The sequence below is a fragment of the Epinephelus moara genome, chromosome 24 (assembly GCF_006386435.1).
Source record: "Epinephelus moara isolate mb chromosome 24, YSFRI_EMoa_1.0, whole genome shotgun sequence".
Classification (NCBI taxonomy): Eukaryota; Metazoa; Chordata; class Actinopteri; order Perciformes; family Serranidae; genus Epinephelus; species Epinephelus moara.
Genome location: NC_065529.1, coordinates 29,663,623 through 29,687,386, shown reverse-complemented (window position 1 = coordinate 29,687,386; position 23,764 = coordinate 29,663,623). Strand labels below are relative to the sequence as shown.

At 40.0% G+C, this 23,764-nt stretch overlaps 1 protein-coding gene across 2 annotated transcripts; it reads right to left on the bottom strand.

The window, feature by feature from the left end:
- Window positions 1-808: 808 nt before the first annotated feature.
- Window positions 809-23,764, bottom strand: LOC126386018 (caM kinase-like vesicle-associated protein). Of its 2 annotated transcripts, XM_050038099.1 has the most exons (11): window positions 23,595-23,764; window positions 9,206-9,346; window positions 8,976-9,107; window positions 6,265-6,339; window positions 5,272-5,410; window positions 5,035-5,155; window positions 4,534-4,609; window positions 4,305-4,435; window positions 4,092-4,170; window positions 3,920-4,007; window positions 809-2,295 (listed from the first exon to the last, which is right to left on the bottom strand). In XM_050038099.1, the coding sequence occupies exons 2-11, from the start codon at window positions 9,298-9,300 to the stop codon at window positions 1,996-1,998; spliced, it is 1,236 nt and encodes a 411-aa protein (XP_049894056.1). In that variant the 5' UTR covers window positions 9,301-9,346; window positions 23,595-23,764; the 3' UTR covers window positions 809-1,995. The 2 variants fall into 2 exon arrangements, with proteins under 2 accessions (XP_049894056.1, XP_049894057.1); XM_050038100.1 differs by lacking the exons at window positions 6,265-6,339; window positions 8,976-9,107.

The following is a 23,764-nucleotide window of genomic DNA, read 5'->3' as shown; positions in this document are numbered from 1 at the left end:
CAAAGCAGGGTATCGTGTTTTCTCATGCTAGGAGCCATTAAAAGTAGTATTCCTCACATATTTCTGTTTTAGATAAACAGATCTTAGTGGAAACCCAGTGCAGGGACTTGCTGTGACATTCAGTCAACCACAGCCCCTTGAGGCCATTTATCAGTTTTAAATAAACAAATATTAATAACCAAATAAGTGCAAAAGCTTGAAAGGCTGAAATGCTGTATTATTGCAGGGTTTTGGATTGAAATCCGGTCCAGATCCATTTTTGTTGGGAAAAAAAAACATTTCCTCTGCTTTCTAATTTACCACTGTGTAAATTGGCTGATAGATTATAATTAATTGAATCAGGTCCTTGAAGCCATAGATTTACCTTTGCTGTGGTTTGTACTAGGCTTAGTGGAAAATATGTCTGTACATGTCACATGCATTATTAATTCTTTACATTATCTGGCATTAACTGTGGAAAATCTTGTTTTTATGTCTTCTAAAAAATGGCAGTCTGTTAATTTTGCTTTGATACGGGCAAAATATGAATTATTGAAGCATATGTACGGACCAATATTAGTTCTAAAAACTGTTTTCTCCTTAAAATACTCAAGAAAGTATAGAAAAATGTATTTTCTAACACTATTCTTAAGTTGACTGAGATTTGGGACTGGAGCCTATCCCAGCTGACACTGGGCAAGAGGTCTTGTTGTGCTGTTTGCTTTTTGTGTCAATCAAAAGTTGGATAAAAGTGAAATGATGGTCGATGGAGTGGCCTGTATTGTCAGAGCGTAGAGTGACAACTTGAGAAAATGATCACAGTTTCAGCAATATCAGTATTGCTCATTTTATTGATTCACAAGCATTATAGCAAACCATTAGCTCAGCTAAATGTTGCTAAATACACACAAAAATAAAAAAATACACATGTATACAATGCAAAAATACATAGTGGTACAGTATATGGACTCAGCTAGAAACTCTGCAATTTACTTATTACAAGTGACAACACAACAACAACAACGGCTAAAACACCACTTCACATACAACGCTCTAAGTTTAGTTTCCTGTGTTTTTAATTGTGAAAGAGGACGGAACACAAGTATCAATACAGCAGCGTAAAAACCAAACAGAAGGGCAAAGGAACAGCTAAAACATTTCAAAGAAATCGGTAAGTAATTATAATCAAGTTGTTTCTTTTGAAATATTTCAGTACATTACTGCAACAAATATTAAGGCACTTCAACTTAAAAATATGCTTTCTTGATGCCTTAAAATTGTAAGTTGACAAAAGTTGTACTGAAGATAAACCAGCAGATATCTGGTTTGGGTGTTAAGCTGAGTCCACTAATTGATTTTTTTTTATCCAATTGTTACGTAAGAAGTTGTAGGAATATTTAAAAGACAGTCATAACTATTTAATATATATTATATCTTTTAAAATGTCATAAAATATATGTAACTGTGAATGTATTGCAGTTAGAAGCATGGTTTCTGAAGCGTTAACTCAGAGACGCATGCAGAAAACTACTTTAATAAATTAATGGATTTTCAAATCTTGACATGATCAGTTTACCAAATCTTTCAACTCATAATTTTAAGTCACAAGACACAAACTCAGGAGTTTAAGTTCTGAAGCTGAAAACTAGCAACTTGTCGAAACAGACAAATACACCTATATACAATGAGCTGATGAGTAAAGGTGAGCTGATTTCACTAAATTACACTATGAGTTTTTACAGTTTTCAGGGGAAAGGAAACAACAGAAGAGCTACTTTGCAACTAGCTTTAAAGGGACTGTTACACAAAATAACGCGGGAGAGTGGAGAACACTATTCAATAGACCGATTAATACAGAAGGCAAAAATGATGAAATGCATGGCGTCGTGAAATAACTCTGCAAACTGGGGGATAGTCGAACAGCTTAGACATGGTATCATCATGCCAAATGTATTGGCTCTACTGCACATGTGCTTGTTGGTTGGCAAGGGTCCTCTTCTCATATTCATCTGACGCCTAGTCTCCCTTTCTCTGTGGCAACATTTGGGGAACCTCGCCGTTGCACCGTGCCTGTGGCTGCTCCTCCTGCCTGGCTGCACTGGGCTGGGAGGGTGCAGAGATGGCGGCAGTCTGTGTGTCAGGAGCCTTTTCACTAAGAACAGCCTTTAAGCTGGCAGCGAGGCCGTCGCCGCTGCCAGCTGGAGGAGCAGGAGCGCCGCCGGGTGTGTTGGGGTCAGCTGCAGCCCCAGCGGCCCCACTATCCCCCTGCTCAGACGCTCTGAGTCTCTTCATGAGGGTGGTCACTCTGACAGCTTTCTGTGAGCGATTAAAAGAGATGGAGGGCTCAAATTAAGAGATAGCATAAATCAAACATGCACAATAAACTTGTCAAGGTGTTTCAGACTGCAGCTCAGTTAAATCGGACAAACTGTAGGGATATAAACATGTTTTACATTTCAGACATGAGAATTTGTATGTTAAAGAGGAGCTACGCCAACTTTAAAAATGTATACATGTCATTTCTATGGTCTAAGACAGTGTAAAAAAATATTAGTAAACATGAAAAACTCTCCTCCAAATCAAAAGCTGAAGTGCTTAAACTCAAATCTGTGATGTCATAGGGCAGGGGTCAGCAGCCTTTACTATCAAAGGCCATAAAAGCTCTCAATTAATCTGTCTGGAGCTGCAAAACATATTTGAGCCTCATACTGAAGCTAACAGTAAGTCTAAATTCACCCATCACCATTGCTAACAGGTCTAAATGAGCATTTATTAACATGTTTTACCACAAGGTGACTACTCTGCAGTCGGCTATTTATGATTGTTTGGTGCTTCATCTTTGCAGGGTTGGTGGTAAAAGAAAACAAATATGTCCACACACTGTTGAATTCTCTATTGTCCTCCAAGACTTGTTTTTAAAGGGAATCCATAGCTAGCTTAGCGAGGGAGATCCAAGACAATCCAGCACTACTGAAGTTCGACAAAATTTAAAGAAAGAGGTGACAGGCTGTACGATGCGCATTTATTTGATGAAATTTAAAAACACTGTTTCATTCTGTGTATGGGCTACATATTTTTTAAACTGAGAATGTGAGAATCACTCAAGGCCCACAACAATGAAAAATGAAAATAAAAATGATTTAAAAAAAACAGCCGTTAATAATTTCAATATAATTTTTTTGCCAAAGCCCAAGGGAGCCACTGGAGAGGGACGAAAGTGTCGGGTGTGGCTCCAGAGCCACAAGTTACCTTCCCCTGTCATAGGGTATAAAGACTGGAGCTGCTCCAGACAGACAGATGATAGAGATGACACTGAGAGCACACAGGAGAATGTTCTGAGTATATGGGTACATTTTCTGTTTCAGAACTGAAAACACTACAATAGAATAAAGCTTATTTGGATATGCAAAAGAAAACAAACATTCTGTGGGTCCACAAAATCAGTCTCCCATTCATTGTCTATGGAGCAGCTCCAGACTTTATACCCAATGACATCACAAGTTTGAGACTTTGAGAGAGAGTAGTTCACATTCTCAGATATTGATTGAACTTTCCAAGGTCAAAGAAATAACATATTAGTTGGTGTTGCCCTTTAATGGGAAATAAGAGGGTGAGCCATAAGTTAATATATGGATTAATGTACAAATTGGATACAGCACCTGATTATAGTTGCTACAGTTGTTGGAAGCAGTGAATATAGCATGTACATTCATATCTATGCAGTTTAAAATGGTGGTAATATTACATATATATATATACATATATATATATATTTTAAGTACAGCAAATCTAAAATACTTATAACAGACACTAAAGGAGAGTCCTCCTACTTGGAGACATGGGTAATAAACATAACAAGTTTGTGTAACATATATAATAATTGACAATATATGAGCAAACATGTATTGATATACAGTATAAGTTATATAAAAAGTAATACCTTCCACTTTGCTTTGGCAAAGTTCTTTTCTATTTGTGCACAAACGCCATCCTTGATGTTCTTGTCTGAGGCTGCATTTCCAGAAATCCTGAGAAAAGGAACAAGAGAACCACCTTATGAACACAAATGCAACAACATGCTGGAAAATAAGTTTTGTTGGTTTATTTATTACCATTCATGGGCAATGGCTTCCTGTGCAGTCAGCCGCTGATCCTGGTCCACTTCCATCAAAGACGCCACTAGGTTTTTGGCTGCAATACAAACAAACAAACAAAAACGAAAACAGTGAATTGCTTCTCCAAAAATTAGAACTTGAACACATCATCAGTGACACGCAAAATACAATTACGTTCATGTGCATTTTGATAAAGTGATTATGTCTCACCAGAATCTGAAATGTCATCCCAGTATGGTGAATCGAACTCATAGTCCCCTGACAAGATCTTTAGGAAGAGATTCTTATCACGATCATCATCTTCATCAGAATCATCATAGAAAGGAGGGTTTCCAGACAAACTGTTGGGTTGACAGAATAAGGGCATCATACACACATTCTGATAAAGTCACTTAAATATACTTCAGTAAATTACTATAGTATATTTATGAACGCTTACAGTATATACATGGTGACACCGATGGCCCAACAGTCCACAGGTCGTCCATATCTCTGCCTCCCAACCACTTCAGGAGCTGCAAGCCAGAACAGGCTTTAAGCATTCTTTACGCTGTAGCTTTATGACCACAAACCTATCAGATCAACTTAGCTAAAACTTAATTTTATTGATCCACAGTCTGCATGGATAGATTACCAATACCTTCAAAATGTCATTTAAATGAACACAAACCAACCGGGGAGAGACTCAAAACGAACACAAAAGACCACAAACAGATGCAAAGGAACTGCACCGAGACACAAAAAAAGAAACAAAATTACCACAGAGACACAAAACCCCCAAACGATGCATAACGACTACAAAGAGACGCAAAACTACAACAAAAAGGAGGTAAACCCACCACACAGTCTGTGTGTCTTGTTACTATGGAGAAGAAGTGGTGAGGCCTCTGCATGCCCATTATCTCAAAAAACCCATGACAGTCTGGTTTATGCCACTCACCAAGATATTCTGGAGTCCCACATGGGTCCTTAATGAGTCCATTTTCCAGTTTTGCCAACTGGAAGTCACTGATAACAATTTTGGAGTGCTTCAAACGGTTAAAGTACACCAAGTTCTCCAGCTGTGTGAGCAAACACATGACGTTCATCAAACATTCTGGTTATTCATACACTAAATAGTGTTTGGCCTGTGGTGAAATGCTGCAACTTCTCACTAGGTGTCAGCAGTGTAATATACCTTAAGATTTCTGTGGACGATTTTCAGAGAGTGCAGGTAAGCTACAGCCTCCAACACCTGCCTCATGACATTGCTGGTGTCCCTCTCAGAGTAGTATCCTTGATCTAAGATCCAGTCGAACACCTCTCTGCCCGTAGCCCTGAAGAGACGGGACATCCACATTGAATGTATGTCACTTGAATAAAAACACATGTTGAATAAAACATCAGGTTTATTTGAGATGAGGAGGGAAGTATACAGGGCACAACAGCAGGGTTGCCAGGTCGGGCTACTTTTGAAGGGTTGCCACGTGGAATTTTTTGTTCGCTGGTTGGGTAGACCTACTTTGCATGCAAATTACATGAATAATGTTGATAGTAAAAACCCATATTTTAAATGAAATAATTTTTTTATACCTAAATTCTGCCCCACTGACTTCGGATCAGCATGTATGCTAACACACACACACACACACACACACACACACACACAAAATCGTGCTTATGGCTCTCCGCCCACCAGTACAGCGTGAAATCAGGTATTGCATTAACTACTGTAAATGCATAGGAAGTAAAAACAGTAATTCATGCTGTCCAGGCAGAGAGGAGGAGAGACAAGGGAAGAGAACATGAACAGAGAAAGCAACAGGTTAGTCTGTGCGTCAGTGTATTGCTCTTCACGCACACAGAGCTATATTTTATTTATGACAATATACTGCATCTAATTAAAGAAGACAATTTTAGGACCTTGGTGAAAGAACTGAGGAAACCGCTTTTAATGCTGGCACGCTAAACGTTTTCAGTGTTACTTTGTAGCTATTACAATACATTTGGCGATGATAGCAATGCTGTTGGACTTTAAAAGTAGCGTCTATAGTCTGGCAAGGGCATATTTTGACTTCTGGTGTCGGGCTGGTTTTAATTGGCCGTCGGGCTGGTTTTGTCACACAGACCTGGCAACCCTGCACACCCGTCTGTGCCAACATTTCTCTCAAGTGCCTCCAATAATACTCACAGCTCCAGAAAAATGAAGTACTCTTTCTTAGTTTCAAAAGCGTCAACCAGCTGGAGGATGTTATGATGTTTTACCCTTTGAAAAGCGTGGAAAAGGGGGGAGGGAGTAATGAGGGGGGAGGAGAATGGAGGGATGTAAGTGGGATTAAAATGAGCAATAATAGAGTCAACGAGTAGCACAAGCTATAGAGCTATACAGTCTCATGTCAGACATTCAGGACAGGCAAGGGAAAATTAATAACCCATCGACACTGGAAATACATCAGATATTTCTGCACAACATTTAAAACCTGCCAGAGTTATTTAATTTTGGGCCTTACATGTTGATTGCTGCTATAATATACTTTCCTTTGATGGTGAATCTGTTATTATTTATTGTTCTTGGTGCAAAGTACAGCAACAATTAATTCCCAAGACATGACGACACCAGAACATGTGAGCAGAGCGAGTGCAGTGGGAGCGTGAGCAGAGGGATTTTGGATGGAGCGCAGAGGAGATCTTTAAAAAGTTGGATCATCACCTTATCTCCTGCTCACTCCACAAGTTTGAAGCATGCCTGACCCAGGATGCACTTCTGTACTGCGCACAGCATAGATTATATAAAATAACTGAAGCAGCCGTTGTGACATCACCCATTGGTTTGTGGACTCCTGTTTTGAAGCCTCATGTTCAGCATTTTGGCTATCACTATCTTGTTTTTTTTGGAGCCGGAAGTAACCACATTTGGACGAGAGGGTGGGAGTGTGGAGGATCAAGGGGTGGATCTGTCTCATAGACTGTGGTAATGCCTTGCAGACAGCCTGTCATTCAAAGCAGCCACCCCTTAATTATGCAAAACTTTAAGCCTTAGTCAAATTTAAACAGTTAAGTTAAAAAAAAAAAAATTAACCCCCCGTACAGTTGTCAGCTGTCACTTCTCTGCTATAAAGTTGGGCATTTTAACATGCTTGTCTATGGGGATTGACTCCCTTTTGGAGTCAGTCCCAAGTGGCCATTTGAGGAACTGCAGTTTTTGGCACTTGGAATAAAAAAAAAAGTGGCTGCTGCGAGCTCGACCACGGAGTTTAAAAGTACTATAAAACAGGTGTACTATTCCTGTAACACTAACAGATGACAGCTTGTGTTTAAGCTTAAATTAAAATACCAATGCAGCTGTTTCCTTTTTTTTGGAGTGAGCACTGAACAATTTGAATGGAGCAGGGTAGCCTGGAAATCCAGAGCTCTCGCAAGAGCACAATTTGAATTTGCTCAGCGAGTCACTCTGGCAAACAGTAATGATGCTCATTACCCATGCCATTGGAGCCGAGCTGCACCAGTCACATCGGTGTATCTGATATAGGTGGGCCAGAGGCGAGCTAAACAGATGACGACAGTGCTGTGACGATGAAGTCCGGAATCAGTCAGTAAACATTGCAAGATGGCTACGGATGAACACTAGTTGTTTGAAACGGCTTTGGCCGCTACAATGAACGAGTTAGACTTGGCTTTTTCTCTAAAAGAGAAACAGAAGACGGCGCTCGAATCTTTCCTTTGCAAGAAGGACGTTTTTGCTGTTTTGCCGACCAGATACGGCAAGAGTCTAATCTACCAGTTAGCTCCACTGGTAGCGCTCTGGATACGACCCCGTGTATTGTTCTGATTGGTCGTAGTGTTATCCAATTGCGTGCAGCGATATTTTCAAATGCATGCTTGGTGCCGCCCCTCGAGTTGGGCCATTTGCATTACTCATAGCCAGACCCTAAATCTTTCTAGATTTGGGTCTGGATTTCCAGGCTAGGAGCGGGGTGAAATCTAATTTAAACGTGAAGCGATATTGAGTGGCTCAGCCTACAGTGGCTTTGAGCAGAGGGAGCGGAGGGAACAAAAAGCTTCATGAGGAAGCGAGAAGCATTAATTCTCACCGCTCCACTGTGCTCACAACCTCAGGACGATACTTAATACTATGCTATTATGGCCCGTCAGTCTATTTTACAAAAGTTTTATAGGGTACTTTGGTGACATTCTTTATTTTTATGCATTTTATATTTCATTTAATTTATTCTATCATTTCTGTTACCGTCAACAAATATCCAATAAAAAGACCAAAACCAACAATGTCATAATTCACCACATAACACTTTCCTACTTCTCTACGCTGTATGTGGCACTCAGCCAAAAATCCATTTGTTTTAAGTCTAAAGCACAGCGAACAGGCTACTTTAATTAAAAATGGCTCAGTCATTTCCTCAAAAAGCTGTAAAGCACTGTAATTTTTTTTAGCAAACATTACTCAAAGAGGAGTAAATAGTGTGTTTGTTGGGGACTATTTTCAGCTGCGGATTTGGCGCACCAATGCAGCAGGAAAGTGAATGTGGGATTGACTGAATATAAATTACAGTGTCCATCTTCCGCTCCAGTGGCACAGAGAAATATGATATATCAAGATTTGGCAACACAGCCAACATTTCTTAATAGGATCGATTCATCGTTGGTCTTGGTTGTTTTACTGGATTTGTGAAAAGTAAGGAAAATCTAGAATATCACGTCTTATCCTTGTATGTTACTCTAAGAATGCACAAAGGCAAAATTTCAGGATGCTGGTTTTTGAGCTTTCGCACCACACTCTGCTACATTTGTGTGTCAACCTGAAGAAATAGTTTTGCTACTCATTTGTGCCAGGTCAGTGCCTCAGACATGTAGGCTCTACATCGAGGAGCTTAAAGCTTCACTTACATCTTTAAGATCATAATCTCATTCTTGGCAGCTTTCCTCACTTTCCTTCCATCCTTTTTGTTAAACTTTTTACAGGTGTACATTTTCAAGGTGTTCCTATCCTTCGCCCGGAATATCTCACAAAACTCCTCTCTGTTAAAAACAGGAAAGAAGAGACATACATCATGTTTTGGTTATATTTCCTAAAAGTCTTTATGCACTTATCAACATTAAAAAATAGCTGTACTCACGATTTAACAATTTGCCCGAGGTCATATTTGTCGGCCACCTCTGAGGGACTGTTGTAATCCTTCTTCTCCCCGAGTGTCAGACAACCAAATGGCATGGCAGCTCGTGCCCTACAGCCAGGGAGTGACCTGCCACAACACAACCTGTTGACAATATGCAACATGTTAGATCTACCAGAGCAGCGTGCACATCCACAGTGTCCGAAGAAGGATGTGAACACTGGTTAGCTAATTAGTGAATAACATAAAACAATATTAGTGTAAATGTAGTGTTGTAAAGATTGCAGCCCAAATTGCTTTACAGAGAAATAAACGGTTTCATTAATGACGATAACAGTAATGGAGGAAACGGTTGCTCAGCGATGGCACTCCACACAAAATGAATGCCGTAAATCAATGCACACATTTATATAGAGCAGTCTGAGCACATGATTATTTCCCTCTTGGAAACCTTTTTGGTCATACATCTGAGGGTAGCTAAGTGTAATTGAGCTGGTGGGAGCAAATTATTTCAAATTACCACAAGAGCAAAACAACATAAAAACGAAATTTTCGGATAACATAATCATCCTCGGTGAACTCTGTCAGACTGCCACGCTTGTTTCTCTCCACTCTGCAGTGAGTCAGCTCTGTACTGCAGCAGCACCATCAGCTGTAGCATTATTCATCTGTCTGCTTTCTACAGAAGAGAATATTCAGATGGACTTGACCCTGTGCTGTTGCTGTAACTTTTTGTCTCCTCTTTTTAGACTTCGAAAGTCTCTTGAAAGTTGAGAATGCTATTAACGCCGCAGCTCTGGAGGAACAAGCGCGGAAGAGTTTTGTGTTTTCATTTCTGTTAGCAAGCCAGTTGTAACTACTCACAGTTGACATGCACACTGTACTTCAGACTGGCCCACAGTTTTCACATTCCCTGAGGTGCGTCAGCCAATAGCAAAATGTTTGAAAACACAGTCAAAATAACTATACGAATGATCATATATTTGCAAACAACATTTGCTGCGATCAAAGCTATACTTGGTAACTTTTGTAAAATGTACTTCTTGTTATATTTGATGAAACAGTCACTATATTCACACAACAGGACAAGACAGATAATCTGTGAAACAAATTCTATTCCTCAGCACTCTCATTTGCCTCTAATGGCCTTACTGTATGTGAATGAAAGCAACCAATCAGGGCACAGGAGTCTCTAATGCAGCTGTCAATCATGTCACTGTCACAAACTAAAAAACTGCATTGCCTATTTTTCAGCTCAAATGTTTTCAGAGACACATTTTAATGAACTGTTTAGTAGGGATGCATGATATTGGATTTTTTTTGCCGATATTTATAACAACTTATTTGGCTGATAACCGATACCAATATTGATATATTCACTTTTTCCCCACCTAATTTAAGTGATCATCAAGTCTGTTCTGTAGTGGAATTAAGATCATATTATGCATGCATACTCTTATCGTGATGGCCCACCAGCAGATGGTGACATTAAATTGAATACTTTTCAATATATTTAATATTCATTTATTGTGCAAAATTTAAAAAAGTACGTTGGCTGAAAGAATGAGATCATGGATACAAGGGGCCAAAATGAGTTTCTTCTGCAGGGTTGCTGGGCTCAGCCTTAGAGATAGGGTGAGGAGCTCGGACAGCTCGGAGTAGAGCCGCTGCTCCTTCGTGTCGAAAGGGGTCAGTTGAGGTGGTTCAAGCATCTGATCAGGATGCTTCCTGGGCATGTCCCACTGGTAGGAGGCCCCGGGGCAGACCCAGAACACATTGGAGGGATTGCGTATCTTGTCTGGCCTGGGAACGTCTCGGGGTCCCTCAGGAGGTGCAGGAAAGTGTTGCTGGGGAGAGGGACATCTGGGGTGCTTTGCTTGGCCTGCTGCCCCCACGACCCAGCCAGAGATAAGCGGATGAAAATGGATGTATGGATGTTGGCCGATTCTGATCCTTTTCAGTTCTCAGTTCCTTTTAAACCAATATCAGCTGATACCGATGACGTGCCAATATTATCGTGCATCCCTGCTGTTTAGCTGTCAAACAAGAAAGTTGGTCCAGCCAGTGGGTGGTGCTTGGCGCTTCGCTTGACTGTCTCCAACATGGCAGCCAGGTCACAAACATTCCCATTTTCCATCTAAAAAGTACACTAAAATATGTTTGAGGAGAGAAACAGGCAGAATTTTGATTCACATTTGATCAGTGCTGCCTAGTTTCATAGTTGACATGACTGACATCTGCGTTACAGTCTCTTCTACTCTGACTGATTTCTGGCAAATAACATTAGAGGCAATAGGAGGAGGAGGAGGGACTGTCTCATATATTACTGTCTGTATGTAGAAACAATTTCAGCAAAAGTGACAAAAGGATATTTTCATAAATGTTACCAAGTGTAGCTTTAATATACAGTACAATCAAGTTACACAGTCTTGCTGTAATACAAGTAAAACAAGAACTACAATTTAGAGTCATCTACCTTAACAGTAGGGATGAGTGATATGAATAAAATCATGTATCACAGTGTATGAAATGTAAGATATCATTTAGTTTAAATACGGTAAAAATGTCCTATTAATCTCATGATCTTATTGATGTAAGAATCAAATTAAAGTCCAGTCTGCCATAAAGCAGAGCTGCTCATTGATTTGCAGCACTGCCCACAATGGACTCATACAACCAGAGATATACTTTAAAATGATGGATACCATAATGTTAATGGTGTGGAAAAATCTATAACGGAAGACAAATTTATATAATCTCCTAGTGTGTGTTGTCATATCGTGCAACCATACTTAATTGTAGCATAAATAAAAAAATACACTCTAAGTCAAACTCACTCTGCTGACCAAGGTAACACAGCTGCTGACTGTTCATCTGGTAACACAACATAAAGAGCTGCAGGATAAAACTCTGTATATAACATCTCTAACTGCAGAACACAAAAAGCCCAATAACTGAAGTTCACCCACATGAAGTCCTTCAACACGTTTTTATGCCAATTTCACAGCCTCAATAAATAAATAACTTAGCATTAAATAACATAACTCTGCTGCTTTTTTTCCCAACATGAAAACTGGAGAATTACCGAGGACGTGGGGTGATGCAACACTGCCGTATTTGTTATAACATCTTTTTCTGATGTGGCCTGAGCAATAAGGCCTGTAGTGTTTTGAATTGGTAACTTTCTGACATGTTTTTAGTAAAAGATGCGAGTTACTAACGGACTCTTTTGTTGCAATCAACTGCAGAAGTGCAGCAACACACTTACATATATGAATATATGCAATTTTAAATGAGGGGGGTTTGAATTGCTGCAGCTGCAGAATATACAGGTCCACCACTACGAGCTAAATATTACTGGTACAATAGGATGCTTGTATGGAAAAGAGACCCAGTTTTTTGGCAGGCCTTACAGTAGAAATGGCAGCCAGCGAGGGAGAGTGGGAGTAGAGAAATTCTGACTGAGGTGCTGTCTGGAGCCTCAGTCAAGACCCTATCAGAGGCAGAGATTTCTCCCAACTTTAGCATCCAGTAGTATCTGTAGTACAACAAAGAGTGGTCTTATAAATACATATAAAAAAAAGGAGTTCGAAGACTACACGTTACAGACCTGGTCTATCAATGTGATGTATTACTGTTTATTACTTGCAAGCAACGAAGCAGAAGGTCTAATGCCGAAGATCTTCTGTTTTGTGAATCAGGAGAGAGCCCTTTAGCTGAAGACAGTAGGCTGTGTATACAGTGTGCTACTGTCCACAAGGGGACTCATTACTCTGTGATTCAGCCTCCTCAGATCTCTGCTGTGTATCTGATATAAAATGTGTTACCTTATGTAAATTGGTTATTATAACTAGGAGAGTCTGCTTCCACCAGTGTTCCTCATTTTGGCCTCTTTATTAATATTAATGGAACTTATCTGTCTTTAATCCATACACTGCAGGGAGAAGAATTAATTCATTATGTGAATGATTCATTTGGATACAGTCCTATACATAAACAGGGTGTTGAGGTAGCTGTGCTCCAGTGCTTTGGGTCTCTTCCTTTCCCAGTCTCGGAAAACATAAGCTCTGAGTCTGACGACGATAAAGCTTCTGGTGGCAATGGCCATGTTTTCGAATAGGTGCTGCAGATGGAACAGCTAAGTGACCTGCCACCACCCACTATCCCTACAGTTCAGTCCACGATCAGCCCCCTTCACCCCTTGATCCGGAAGCAGAAGCCCTGAAGAAAATGCTAAATTAGCATTTACCTTGCTATGAAGTATTAGCTTAAAAGAGAGGTGGCTAAGGGTAGGGTTAAGGTAAGGACAAAGGTTACATCATGCTACTTATAAGGTGAATCACATCATCATGTAAAATGAATATGAAAGTGGATAACCGCTGCGTTTGGCCTTATATTTATTCACAACAGCGTGACGTTGTAGCAGGGTTCAAATAACTGTCTTGTACTATTGGTGGCCGCCATTTGTAGGGGCGAGCCATGTATGCTCCAAACGTACTAATGGCTGCAGCTATACGTGTCTCAATCCAGCCAAGACTTCTGTTTTGTGCACCAGTCATTTCATCTGGTCTCTATGAACAGATATTTGCACAAGACTGCAAATAGGCTACACTTTTAAGAAGCTAATATGAAGCTAAATCCTTATCAGATGTTGGCGGATGGGTTCAGAGTTTACATCTCTTTGCATGAAATGTTTCTCTGCAGCTCAAACCTGATTGGTCCATACTGCTTGGACTACAAACGGTCTACAAACAGATACCAGAATGCTTCCAATACAAAAATCTTGCCTACACGTTCTGCACACCTATGCAGGTAGAGATCATCTCCTCCCCCACAGACAGATTACATGATCATTTCTTCTCACAGAATCAGTCAACATGTCACTGTTATATCTAGTCAAGTCTTTATGCCTGTCAGTCAAAAATGGTATGACATACTTGTTTTTCAAACATTTTCAGTGGCACTGGTTAATCATTGACAGATATCCCAAACACTCAATCTATTAGTATGAAGTGTTAGAGCAAAATGACAACAACTGTGTCCTCAGCTGTCTGTTTATGCAACAGCTTGGTTAAGGACAGGCATATCACGCATTGACACTGACACTGACAAACACAGTGGGTTAAATCATCTTCCACTTGATGATTTACATAAGCGAAACAAGACGTATACAGTTTTTGGTATATTTATGGTAATACTTCCCTTCATAAGAAGTGCTCATCCCAGCTATAACAAGAGCTCTTACCTGCCCCTGATGTTACCTAATCTTCTCAGCGAGGCCCCATATGTAGGCTATGATCCTCACTGCAGCTACCGGTAATACCATTTGGGTTCATGCCAGGGAAAGAGTTTTAAGCAGTGACAGCCAAAGTCATTTTAGCTGGAAGTTGTCCGCTACACACAGCACAGAATACCAAAAGAGATGCTCTGTCAATATTCAGGGGATGCAGTATTTTTACAGGGGTAAAATACTGTTTAATACAAAATACTATTGATTTCTTTTTTCAATTTAGGCTGCAGAATCACTATAGTCACAAACTCATAATGAAGACCCTAAGGTAATATTTATCTTTTATTAACTTGGGTCCTTTGATGAAAAATATAATAGAATAGTAAGGATTAACCAGAAGTAGTCCAGGATGAGGTCGACTTGTCTGAGCTGAAACTTTGCCTCACCTTTTCATCTTTAATGTCTATTGATCATAAAGCTCACATCCCACGGTCAAAATGGATGTGTAGTTTAAATTTTTTAAACACGAGCTGAGCAAACATTGTGTTAGTATTTTCATGACAATGATTTATTAACCGTACTGTCATGTCACTGCAAGCACACACTGCAAGTCATTTTTATTATTAAGTAAAAAGTAAACTGTGTGCAACTCTCACAATAAGCCAGACTTGCTTTGATGCTTTGATTTTGTGAAAGTGCATTTGGAGGTCAAGATGGGAGGAAAGGCGAGTTTATTTACTCAGCACATTTCAGCAACAAGGCTCAAAGTGCTCCACACAAAACCTCAAAAACATCAAGATAAAGTGCAAAAAAACATATTATAAAAGGTGTTAAAATAAAATTATTAACAGTCATTAAAGAGCAAGAGAATAGGAATAAAAACAACCTAAAACAGATTAAGACAGATATAAAATACAAGAATAAAAGTTACAGTGCAGTAAGCTCCGGCTGTATTAAGGCACTGAGGAGTATTAAGAAGTCTTGAAGGTATGTTTTTCATGATGCTCTTCTTTCTATTAAAATGTAGAAGCTGTATTTAGGCGATGTATTGTAGTGCACAATATGTACCACCAGAGGTCAGTCTCTACTGGTGGAACTGTCAGCTGAGCTTAGAAACATGGCGACTGTCAGTAGTTGGGATAACAATACAGGACTACCGAAAAGGAAAAAGGCCTCTGCCTCTGTTTGGGAGAATTTCCATATATGAACTTTATCTTGAGATGACTTCTTCAGACTACTAAAGCAGTTTTTCCAGCAACATTATTTTATTTAACACATCATTTCCGTTCAGCCCACTGATGTGTCGCATCTGCCGCTGCACCAAGTATCATCGGGTCCTCCAGCAAAGAGGGTGCTTAATTCCTATGTATTCATTATTCTATGGGCCATAAGTATTCAAGCCCAGCAAAACTTGTCAAAGTAGGCTAATTCCATATTAGAAGTGGTGGGAATCACAAGGGGATCCATGATACGATATTATCATGATACTCAAGTCACGATTCAATATTATTGTGAGTATTGTGATATAATATATATGGGATAAAATATATTGTGATATATTGCGATTTATTACCTTTTTTCAACTGTAAATTATGTCCCCAAAGGAAACTTTACCATCTGTTTTATCTAATAAGATAAAGTTTGTCCATCTCACTTCAGCTATTTTTTTGAAGCAGCAAAACGCATGTAGTGGAATGAAAAAGCAATCGACTATATTATTCTAGTAGGCTACCTTAAGTTTAATTTGTATTTGTAATATTAATTATTTATGTGTTAAAAAAAAATTGATATGATACGATATTGCTGCACAAAAATATCGTGACTCTTTGCTGTATTGATTTTTTTCCCCCACCTCTACAGCATTGTAGGCTAGACAATGACATACATGCTACAGTGACTTCTTTCTCCAGTAGCTTTTGTTTGTTTGTTTGTTTTTGTTTTTTTACACAAATATGATACGATACGATACCATATGACACGATACGATACGATACAATACGATATACTTTTCCCATAGGGAAATTTGTCTTGGACTCATATGCGCTGTATACAATAAATGCACAGACAAACAGTACAGTAAACATAACAACAAATAACACATACCCCCTCCCCAGTGCAATACAGTAGACTATAAATAACATCAGATAACACATACCCCCCGCCCAAAAAATATACCATCATATACTGTATGTACCCCAGTGAAATATTAGGAGGGTATGAAGGTATCAAAAAATAGATACCACCCTAGCCTACAGTGCAGTGTAAGAAATGAATGATTAATTGGTGCAGTAGCATCCAAAGGGATAACGTCTCTTCTGTTCAGCCATTATCTTTATTGTTTAAGTTCATCCCACACAATGATTTTGATTCAGTGCTGTATTTCCTAAAGAAGTATGCACAAGTACAGAGCACCCAGAGGTGAGTAAAGATGGTTGGAAAATGTTACAAACTACTAAATCCCAATTCTTATTTTGGCAAACAAACACAATGTATTTCAGTACAGCAGTCGCCTGATCAAAGTGCAGCATACAATAGCATGCCCCTCTGTCCTAAAGAGGAGGGCTGTCAGTTCGCCATTAGTCTGGAGAATGATGAGCTTTATATGCTTTGGTTAAATCATATTCTCTGCATGAATCCTGCGAGAACAATACCCACACTCACAATTAGTGTTTTCTGGCTCTCACCTAAATTCACACAACTGTGCTGCCTGGGTATCAGAGTGTTTTCATAATACGTGCCTCAATCTTCCTGTACTATGATGCTCACTCAGACCAATAGCAGCGTACAGACAATGCACTCAGGGACGAATACTTCTCCTAATTTCCTTTTTGTCATGCCTCACTCTTCCATAGACGTCATCAGATTCATGGTCACTTTTGAAATGGCTCAAACCAAACGTATCATGCCATGTCTGAGGGATATTTTATCTCATCTTGAATAGGCCACTTTAGTAAACCTTGGTGGCTTCTGTTTCTCAAAATAACAACACCGCCGAATAGCCATCTCACAGAGACAAACAATACGGTGCATTTAAAGCAAAGTTGAGGCGCCTGGCTGATGTGAGACTGTTTAATGTGATCATTACACCTCACAATGAATCATAGATCCCCTCACCTGTTCCTGGAAGCTTGACTCACAGTGCACCAAACACTAAACAGTAACTATGATAAGTCAGACAGAATTTTCTGCGCACTCCGAACCCCCCCATCCCCCCGTTCAATGCAGTCTTAGAGATAAAAGGCTGTTCTCCTTCACCAGAAGAAGAAAAGGATGGAAGGCACTTGACTATTGCTGAATCAGGGCTCTTTTATCTTTGCCTTTTTGAAAGATCTGAATGAAGTGTTCTTCATTAATGGGAATGTAAATGCTGTTTCAAATCCAGACTGTCGCAGAGCTCGGCATTGAGAGAACTTAACTGTGGACACCCTTGGGGGATAATGACAAAGGCAGAGCTATTTGATAAACAGATTTCATATCTGTGTCCAATTAATTTTCCAGTAACCACTTCAAGTGAGATTCTTTTGTTTTCAAAAGTAATAACAGACATAATTTACAAACTACAAGCATCACATTGCCAAAAATAAGCAACTCAGGCCTACATGATTTCTTCTTGATGTCTGTAATAGAGTGGTGCAGGGACTCGTAGGCTAACCCAGAAGTTAGTATCGCCCTGGTTCCCTTGACAAAAAGCCAATCGACTTTTTCCATTAGATTTTGGATTATTGCAGAAAATATTTTCACAAATAAACACCACATTCATGATTTGTTAAGCTTAAATGCAGGCACCAGAAATAAAAAGCTAACGTTAAGCTTTAAACTATAAGAGTTATAAGAGTTCATGTTCGGCATAATGATTGTCAATGTCCCCAACAACCTGTCGCCTCATTTAGCCATTTGTTAACAATTGCCTTTTTATGACACGTAAAAGTTTCAAAATTCAATCATCTTGTGAATCTCTCCCAGTTTGCCTTAACCACAGACCTTATTTCAACCCTCGAACCAAAAACACTTTAAAACCCCTTGACTTTAAGACGAGGGAACCAGGACTGCAAATGTGTTTTAGGACTTATTCCTGCAGCACTCTATAAACAGTGTTTTACCAATAGTTGTAAATAATAGCTTTCTGCATTGTTTAATGAAAATTGAATCAATGAAATAATATCCATCATGGCCACAGATCGAAACAGGGCTTCAGAGATCAAATCAACTTTTCCAGACAATTCGGGATATGTGTGAGTGTTGGAATAAAACCAACTTGTGTGTGATTAGTTTGAGCAAAATTATTACTGCCCCCAGCCCAACAGAGGGGCTGGCAGTGACAGGACCAATGGTTCCCACTAAAAATGGCAACAATTACTGTGCATAGGAGGGGGAAAAAAATAGCTGAAAAATTGTTGAGCCCAACAGGAGCTCAAATTTGATAAAAGGTCAAATCACATCTTCATTAATGCAAGAGACGGAGCCAATCAGGGTCTGGAGCACATTCCAGGATACCACCACCAATGTCTCCGACGACATCAATCAATTCACTGAGTCTGTGGTGGATTTTGCTTCAACCGATCACCACCAAAATTTTAGCATCTGTTCCTTGTCCCATTATCAACTTTCCCTGAAAATTTCATCAAAATCCGTTCAGAACTTTTCGAGTTATTTTGCAGACAAACAGACCAACGTTGGCGAAAACATAACCTCCTTGGCGGAAGTAACAGAAGCAACTGTACCCAAAACTAAATCATTCCACATTGGAAGACATAGATTAGTAGAACCATCTGCAAACATGGACAATTATAAAGCAGCAGCCTACAATCTAAGAAGAGGCAGAAAAAGGGACTAAATTACAATGCACAAGTTGAAGGAGCTGACAGGATCGCATTTCACTGGAGTCGTAGGATTCCATGTGACAAATAAATGATTGACTGAAAAAAAAAAAAGTGAAACAGAATGGAGAGCGGGGGAAATGTATGACATCCATCTGTAAGCCACAAACCACTCTTACATAATATTACAAGAAACAAAGGAGCGATTCAGATGTAGCGCTGCCTTTCTGATTAGTTTTGTTTTCACTGTTCATGCTGTTTTTAAAGAGAACAAAGGAATAGCTTTTGAGGAAATATTAATGATAATATTAATGGAAAACGGTTGCATAATGTTATGTTAACCCAGTAAGTAATGCCATCAATTGAAATAATGTGTAATTATTTGGGACTATAGAAATGAGTAACTTGATTTTTCTAATGATAAAGGGACATGCTGAGTTCAAAAGCTGTCACCTCATAGATAAAGAAATCATACACATCTGCATCACACTAACAAATGGACTCTGATTAACCACAAAAAGAGAGTGTAAGTCACAACAGTTATATTATATGTTACATTACGTGACATTTCATTCATCTTCCTTAACCGCTCATCCCTTTCAGTGTCGCAGGGGGGCTGGAGCCTATCCCAGCTGGCATTAGGTGAGAGGCGGGGTCCACCCTGGACAGGTCGCCAGACTGTCACATGTCTGACACATAGAGACAGACAACCACTGATGCTCACATTCACACCTACAGCCAATTTAAAGTCACCAACTAACCTAACCTGCATGTCTTTGGATTGTGGGAGGAAGCTGGAGTACCCTCGCTGAGACGGGGGAGAACATGCAAACACCACACAGAGGAGGGGTTCATACCCACCACCGTGCTTACTACACAGTGCGACAGTACTAACTAGTGCCCCACCATGCTGCCACATTACATCCCATTACATTATATTATATACCGTGAGTTGCAAGAGCATTATGATGGCCTAAAAGACCTTTAGATTATGTACATAAATATTACTCTACACGACTGGGTGATGATGTCAGTCTTATCTCAGGTGACATTAAGACACCCACCACAGGTCTAATTTTGAAGAATAAAAACACAGGATGGATGATACATCTTCACACTATGTTCCAGCTGTTGCTGCACGACACTCAACTAGCCTGAGGGGAAATGCTATAATTTTAAATAAAACATGTTTTCCTCCAACACCTCCCAGACACTGTTGGTTCTGCTTTCCACAAGAGGGATAAGAAGACATCTCTGCACTATGTTCCACGCATGACCGCCTGATTTTGACAAAACTGGGGGAAATTATGCATTTTGGGACAATGCTCTGGCAGGTAAAAATGACAGTAATTGGTCTGATGAGGTTCAAAACCCCAATTCCGATCCACTACATCTGCAACTGGTTACACCATTTAACACTGAAATTACACTAAACAACGTAATGAGGGTGTTATAATTAGAGGCACAAATTTGCAACTAAACAGCGTTCCAGCTGTTGCAGATTTACACTGTTTGGCCAAAGGGGAATGCTATAACTCAAGGTAAACTATGTTTGAAACATCTCAGACACTCGTACTCCAACTTCGCTGAAGGAGACGATACATTTTGGCTCTCTGTTCTGGCATTCAATAACATACCAATTGGCCTGACTGAGGTGCTAAATCTAAATTTCACAGTTTAAAAATCCCAACTTAGAGCTGGGTAACATGAAACTGCTGCCATATTTTATTCCATGTGTTAAATAATTAAATCCATGTTCGACATACTGAAGTGCAGGGACATGAAAAGGGATAAAATATTTAATTTTAGAGTTTCCATTTTCCATGACTATCAATTCAATGTCAAATTAACATGAGGCTTCTCACTGTGATCGAGCCAGAGTGATTTCTAACTTTTAAACACTCCGACTGATGTGCTTGCTGAGTCGTGCTGAGCTACTGAAATGAAACGTGGATGATGCATACTGATTCTCCCGAAAGCTGTTCATTTTTATGGATATTGTTTACTGTTGCCTTGTTACAGTTTGTTGTAGGTCCTACTGGCACACTTTGTCAGTGTCCAAGGGGAAGCATGTAACTCTGTTTGTGTGCATGTGTGTATGTAGGAGGATATTTATGAAGTATCAACCGAAATTTCTCGAGCATCTTCTGAATGCAGTTTGGGTGCACTGAGAATACAGAGTCACAACATCTAACTCAATCAAAATGTTCTGCTCGATCACCGACTGAAGATGTTGACTAAAGAGTAGACATTTTTCACCTTTTTTATTCGCTACATAACAACATACAATTGGTGTGGTGCCTTTTTTTGATTAAATAATCATTATGTGGCTGTTTCAGAACTCAGGTTCGTTGGTCAAAGTCATGTCGGACGGTGGCAGTAGGCCAGAGAGAGCCGTGGATTTGGCCACAGCCGAGCCTCTTCAAAGGGAACAGCTCGGTGACAGGGGGCAGATGGTGGTGGTGATGTTCGAGCCAAATTTTAAAGCCTGTAATGCCTCATTTATGGAGTAAATGTCGCTCTTGCTGGCTGCGAACACAAAGAACATATTCACACTTCTAATTTTCAAGGACGTTATATCAGACTTGAACAGAAGCAGGAGAAATGTGTTTGTCTTTCTCAAACTCCGGAGAGAGAGCAGAACATTTTGACGAACAGCCCTCCTTTGTGCTCCACTCTGCTATGCATTGACTCCACCATTCATCACTTCATCACCGGCTCATCTGACCAGTTTCTTCTGATGTTGTTTTGTTGCCATGGTCACAGAGTGCTACAGTATGCACCACGGTACTGTCTGTGCAGAATAGCTCTCTGCGTACTCATCGACATCACTACCCAAAGACAACTGCCACTGCGTGTGGCCTGAACCCCATTTACTGATCTGGACTCAGACACAGTTTGCACAACAAACATCCTGAATATTTTCCAAACTAACAATAACAAATAATTACTGCGTTTCCATCTATTTTAACGTGTCAGCCTGAAAACACTGTGTGCCCCAGTGTTCTGACAGCCACTTTAACTTAGCTGAATGCCCAGTGACACACACCACGACCCAGGTAGCATATTAAATTCAGTGTGAAGCCTGTTACATAAACAAAAGGCCCAAACTCTATTCAAATGAGCCTTTTTGAACATTCTATTCAATGATGAATCTTTCACTGTTTCCCAGAATGCACCATCAAGGCTGAGGAAAGGAACAAAAACAGCTACCTGTGAAAAAACAACGGTGTGTGCCAGCATTTCTGACAGGCAGTGATACATCAGGGGTTGTATCTCTATAGGTTTTTAACCATTCTCCTTCATAAACCTTGTGTTTAATCTTGAAATGTCAGCCATTCATAAATAAACCACAATATGCTCAATAGCATCATCATGTGTCAATAAAACCTCTGCAAAGTGCATTCCAACACAAGATCCCTTCTCATAGCAAGCCTACTGTTTCCTGCGTCAAACCACCTGGCAGTACAGCAGCAGGGGTTCCCAAACTTTTTTTTTTTTTTTTTTTTTTTTTTTGCACAATTTACATGTATGCCACCCCACTGTTGTGATGTCCTATGGCTGATCCAAGTGCATTTTTCCAATGCTACACAACACTGGAGCCCTTTTGGATGACCACACACACCTGTGCGTCCTCTCCTTTCTGCTTTATTCAGTAGAGGACAGGCAGCTTCTCTGCCCTGGCCTGTCAGCAACACTTGTTCTTCCTCTGGGGTGTATAAAGTGGCGGCTTAGCACTGGCAAACTAATGCAATCACAAGCACTTTGGGTGTGAAATGATGACAAATAACGACAAGGAGGCAGGGACACCGCGAGACTGAGACTGTGAAATGTGAACTCAAGAGGTGCTGCAGTCTGAGTGCATGAACAGCATGCCTTATGTAAATCTGAAGCGCAGTTGGAGCAAGTCTTTATGAACTATAAAGCCCATATTGTGAGGGGACTTGTTGAGCGTAATGCGTCTAAAGATTTATGCGTAAAGTTGGTTTTCACAGCAAACAGGTTTCGCCTGGAAATGCACTGACAGCCTCACTGCTCCAGCTTGACAGTTTAAATATACAGTATTTGCGCATCACCCGGGTTAGACTGATGTTGCAGGAAAAAAAAACTCTCCTGCAGGTTTCTTAAAACTCCTCTGATATTTCAACCTAAAATGTTTTATCATCGCAAAAGTTTTCAAAACCAATCATGCGTTTGGCACGAGACGAGATCAGGACTCAGTGAGTGAACGAATAAAGCTTGGAGAACATTCTTCGACATTCGTCACTTCTCGCCTTTCTGACAGCAGTGTTTTGCAATCTTATGACGGTAAAACCAAAAAATTACGCAAACTGCATCCACTCACCTTCAATGAAGTAAACTGGTGAAAATCAATAATCCAACCCTCGGTCTGATATTTGGAGTATGTTCCTGTTGCGGCTTCACTTTTTCCTTCCACTGATTTTACAGCACGCGTGCTCGCACAGAGATTTAAGATCCTCGAGCATTTCCAACAAGTCAGCTTGTTCACGGGAG

What these genes read in the sequence shown, in the direction of transcription:
- LOC126386018 (XM_050038099.1), bottom strand. Translation starts at nt 9,300, where the DNA reads ATGCCATTTGGTTGTCTGACACTCGGGGAGAAGAAGGATTACAACAGT. An exon ending in GAGATTATGATCTTAAAGAT is followed by an intron (nt 6,340 to 8,975) that starts GTAAGTGAAGCT and finishes CGCTTTTCAAAG; the next exon opens with GGTAAAACATCATAACATCC. An exon ending in GAAGCCATTGCCCATGAATG is followed by an intron (nt 4,008 to 4,091) that starts GTAATAAATAAA and finishes TCCTTTTCTCAG; the next exon opens with GATTTCTGGAAATGCAGCCT.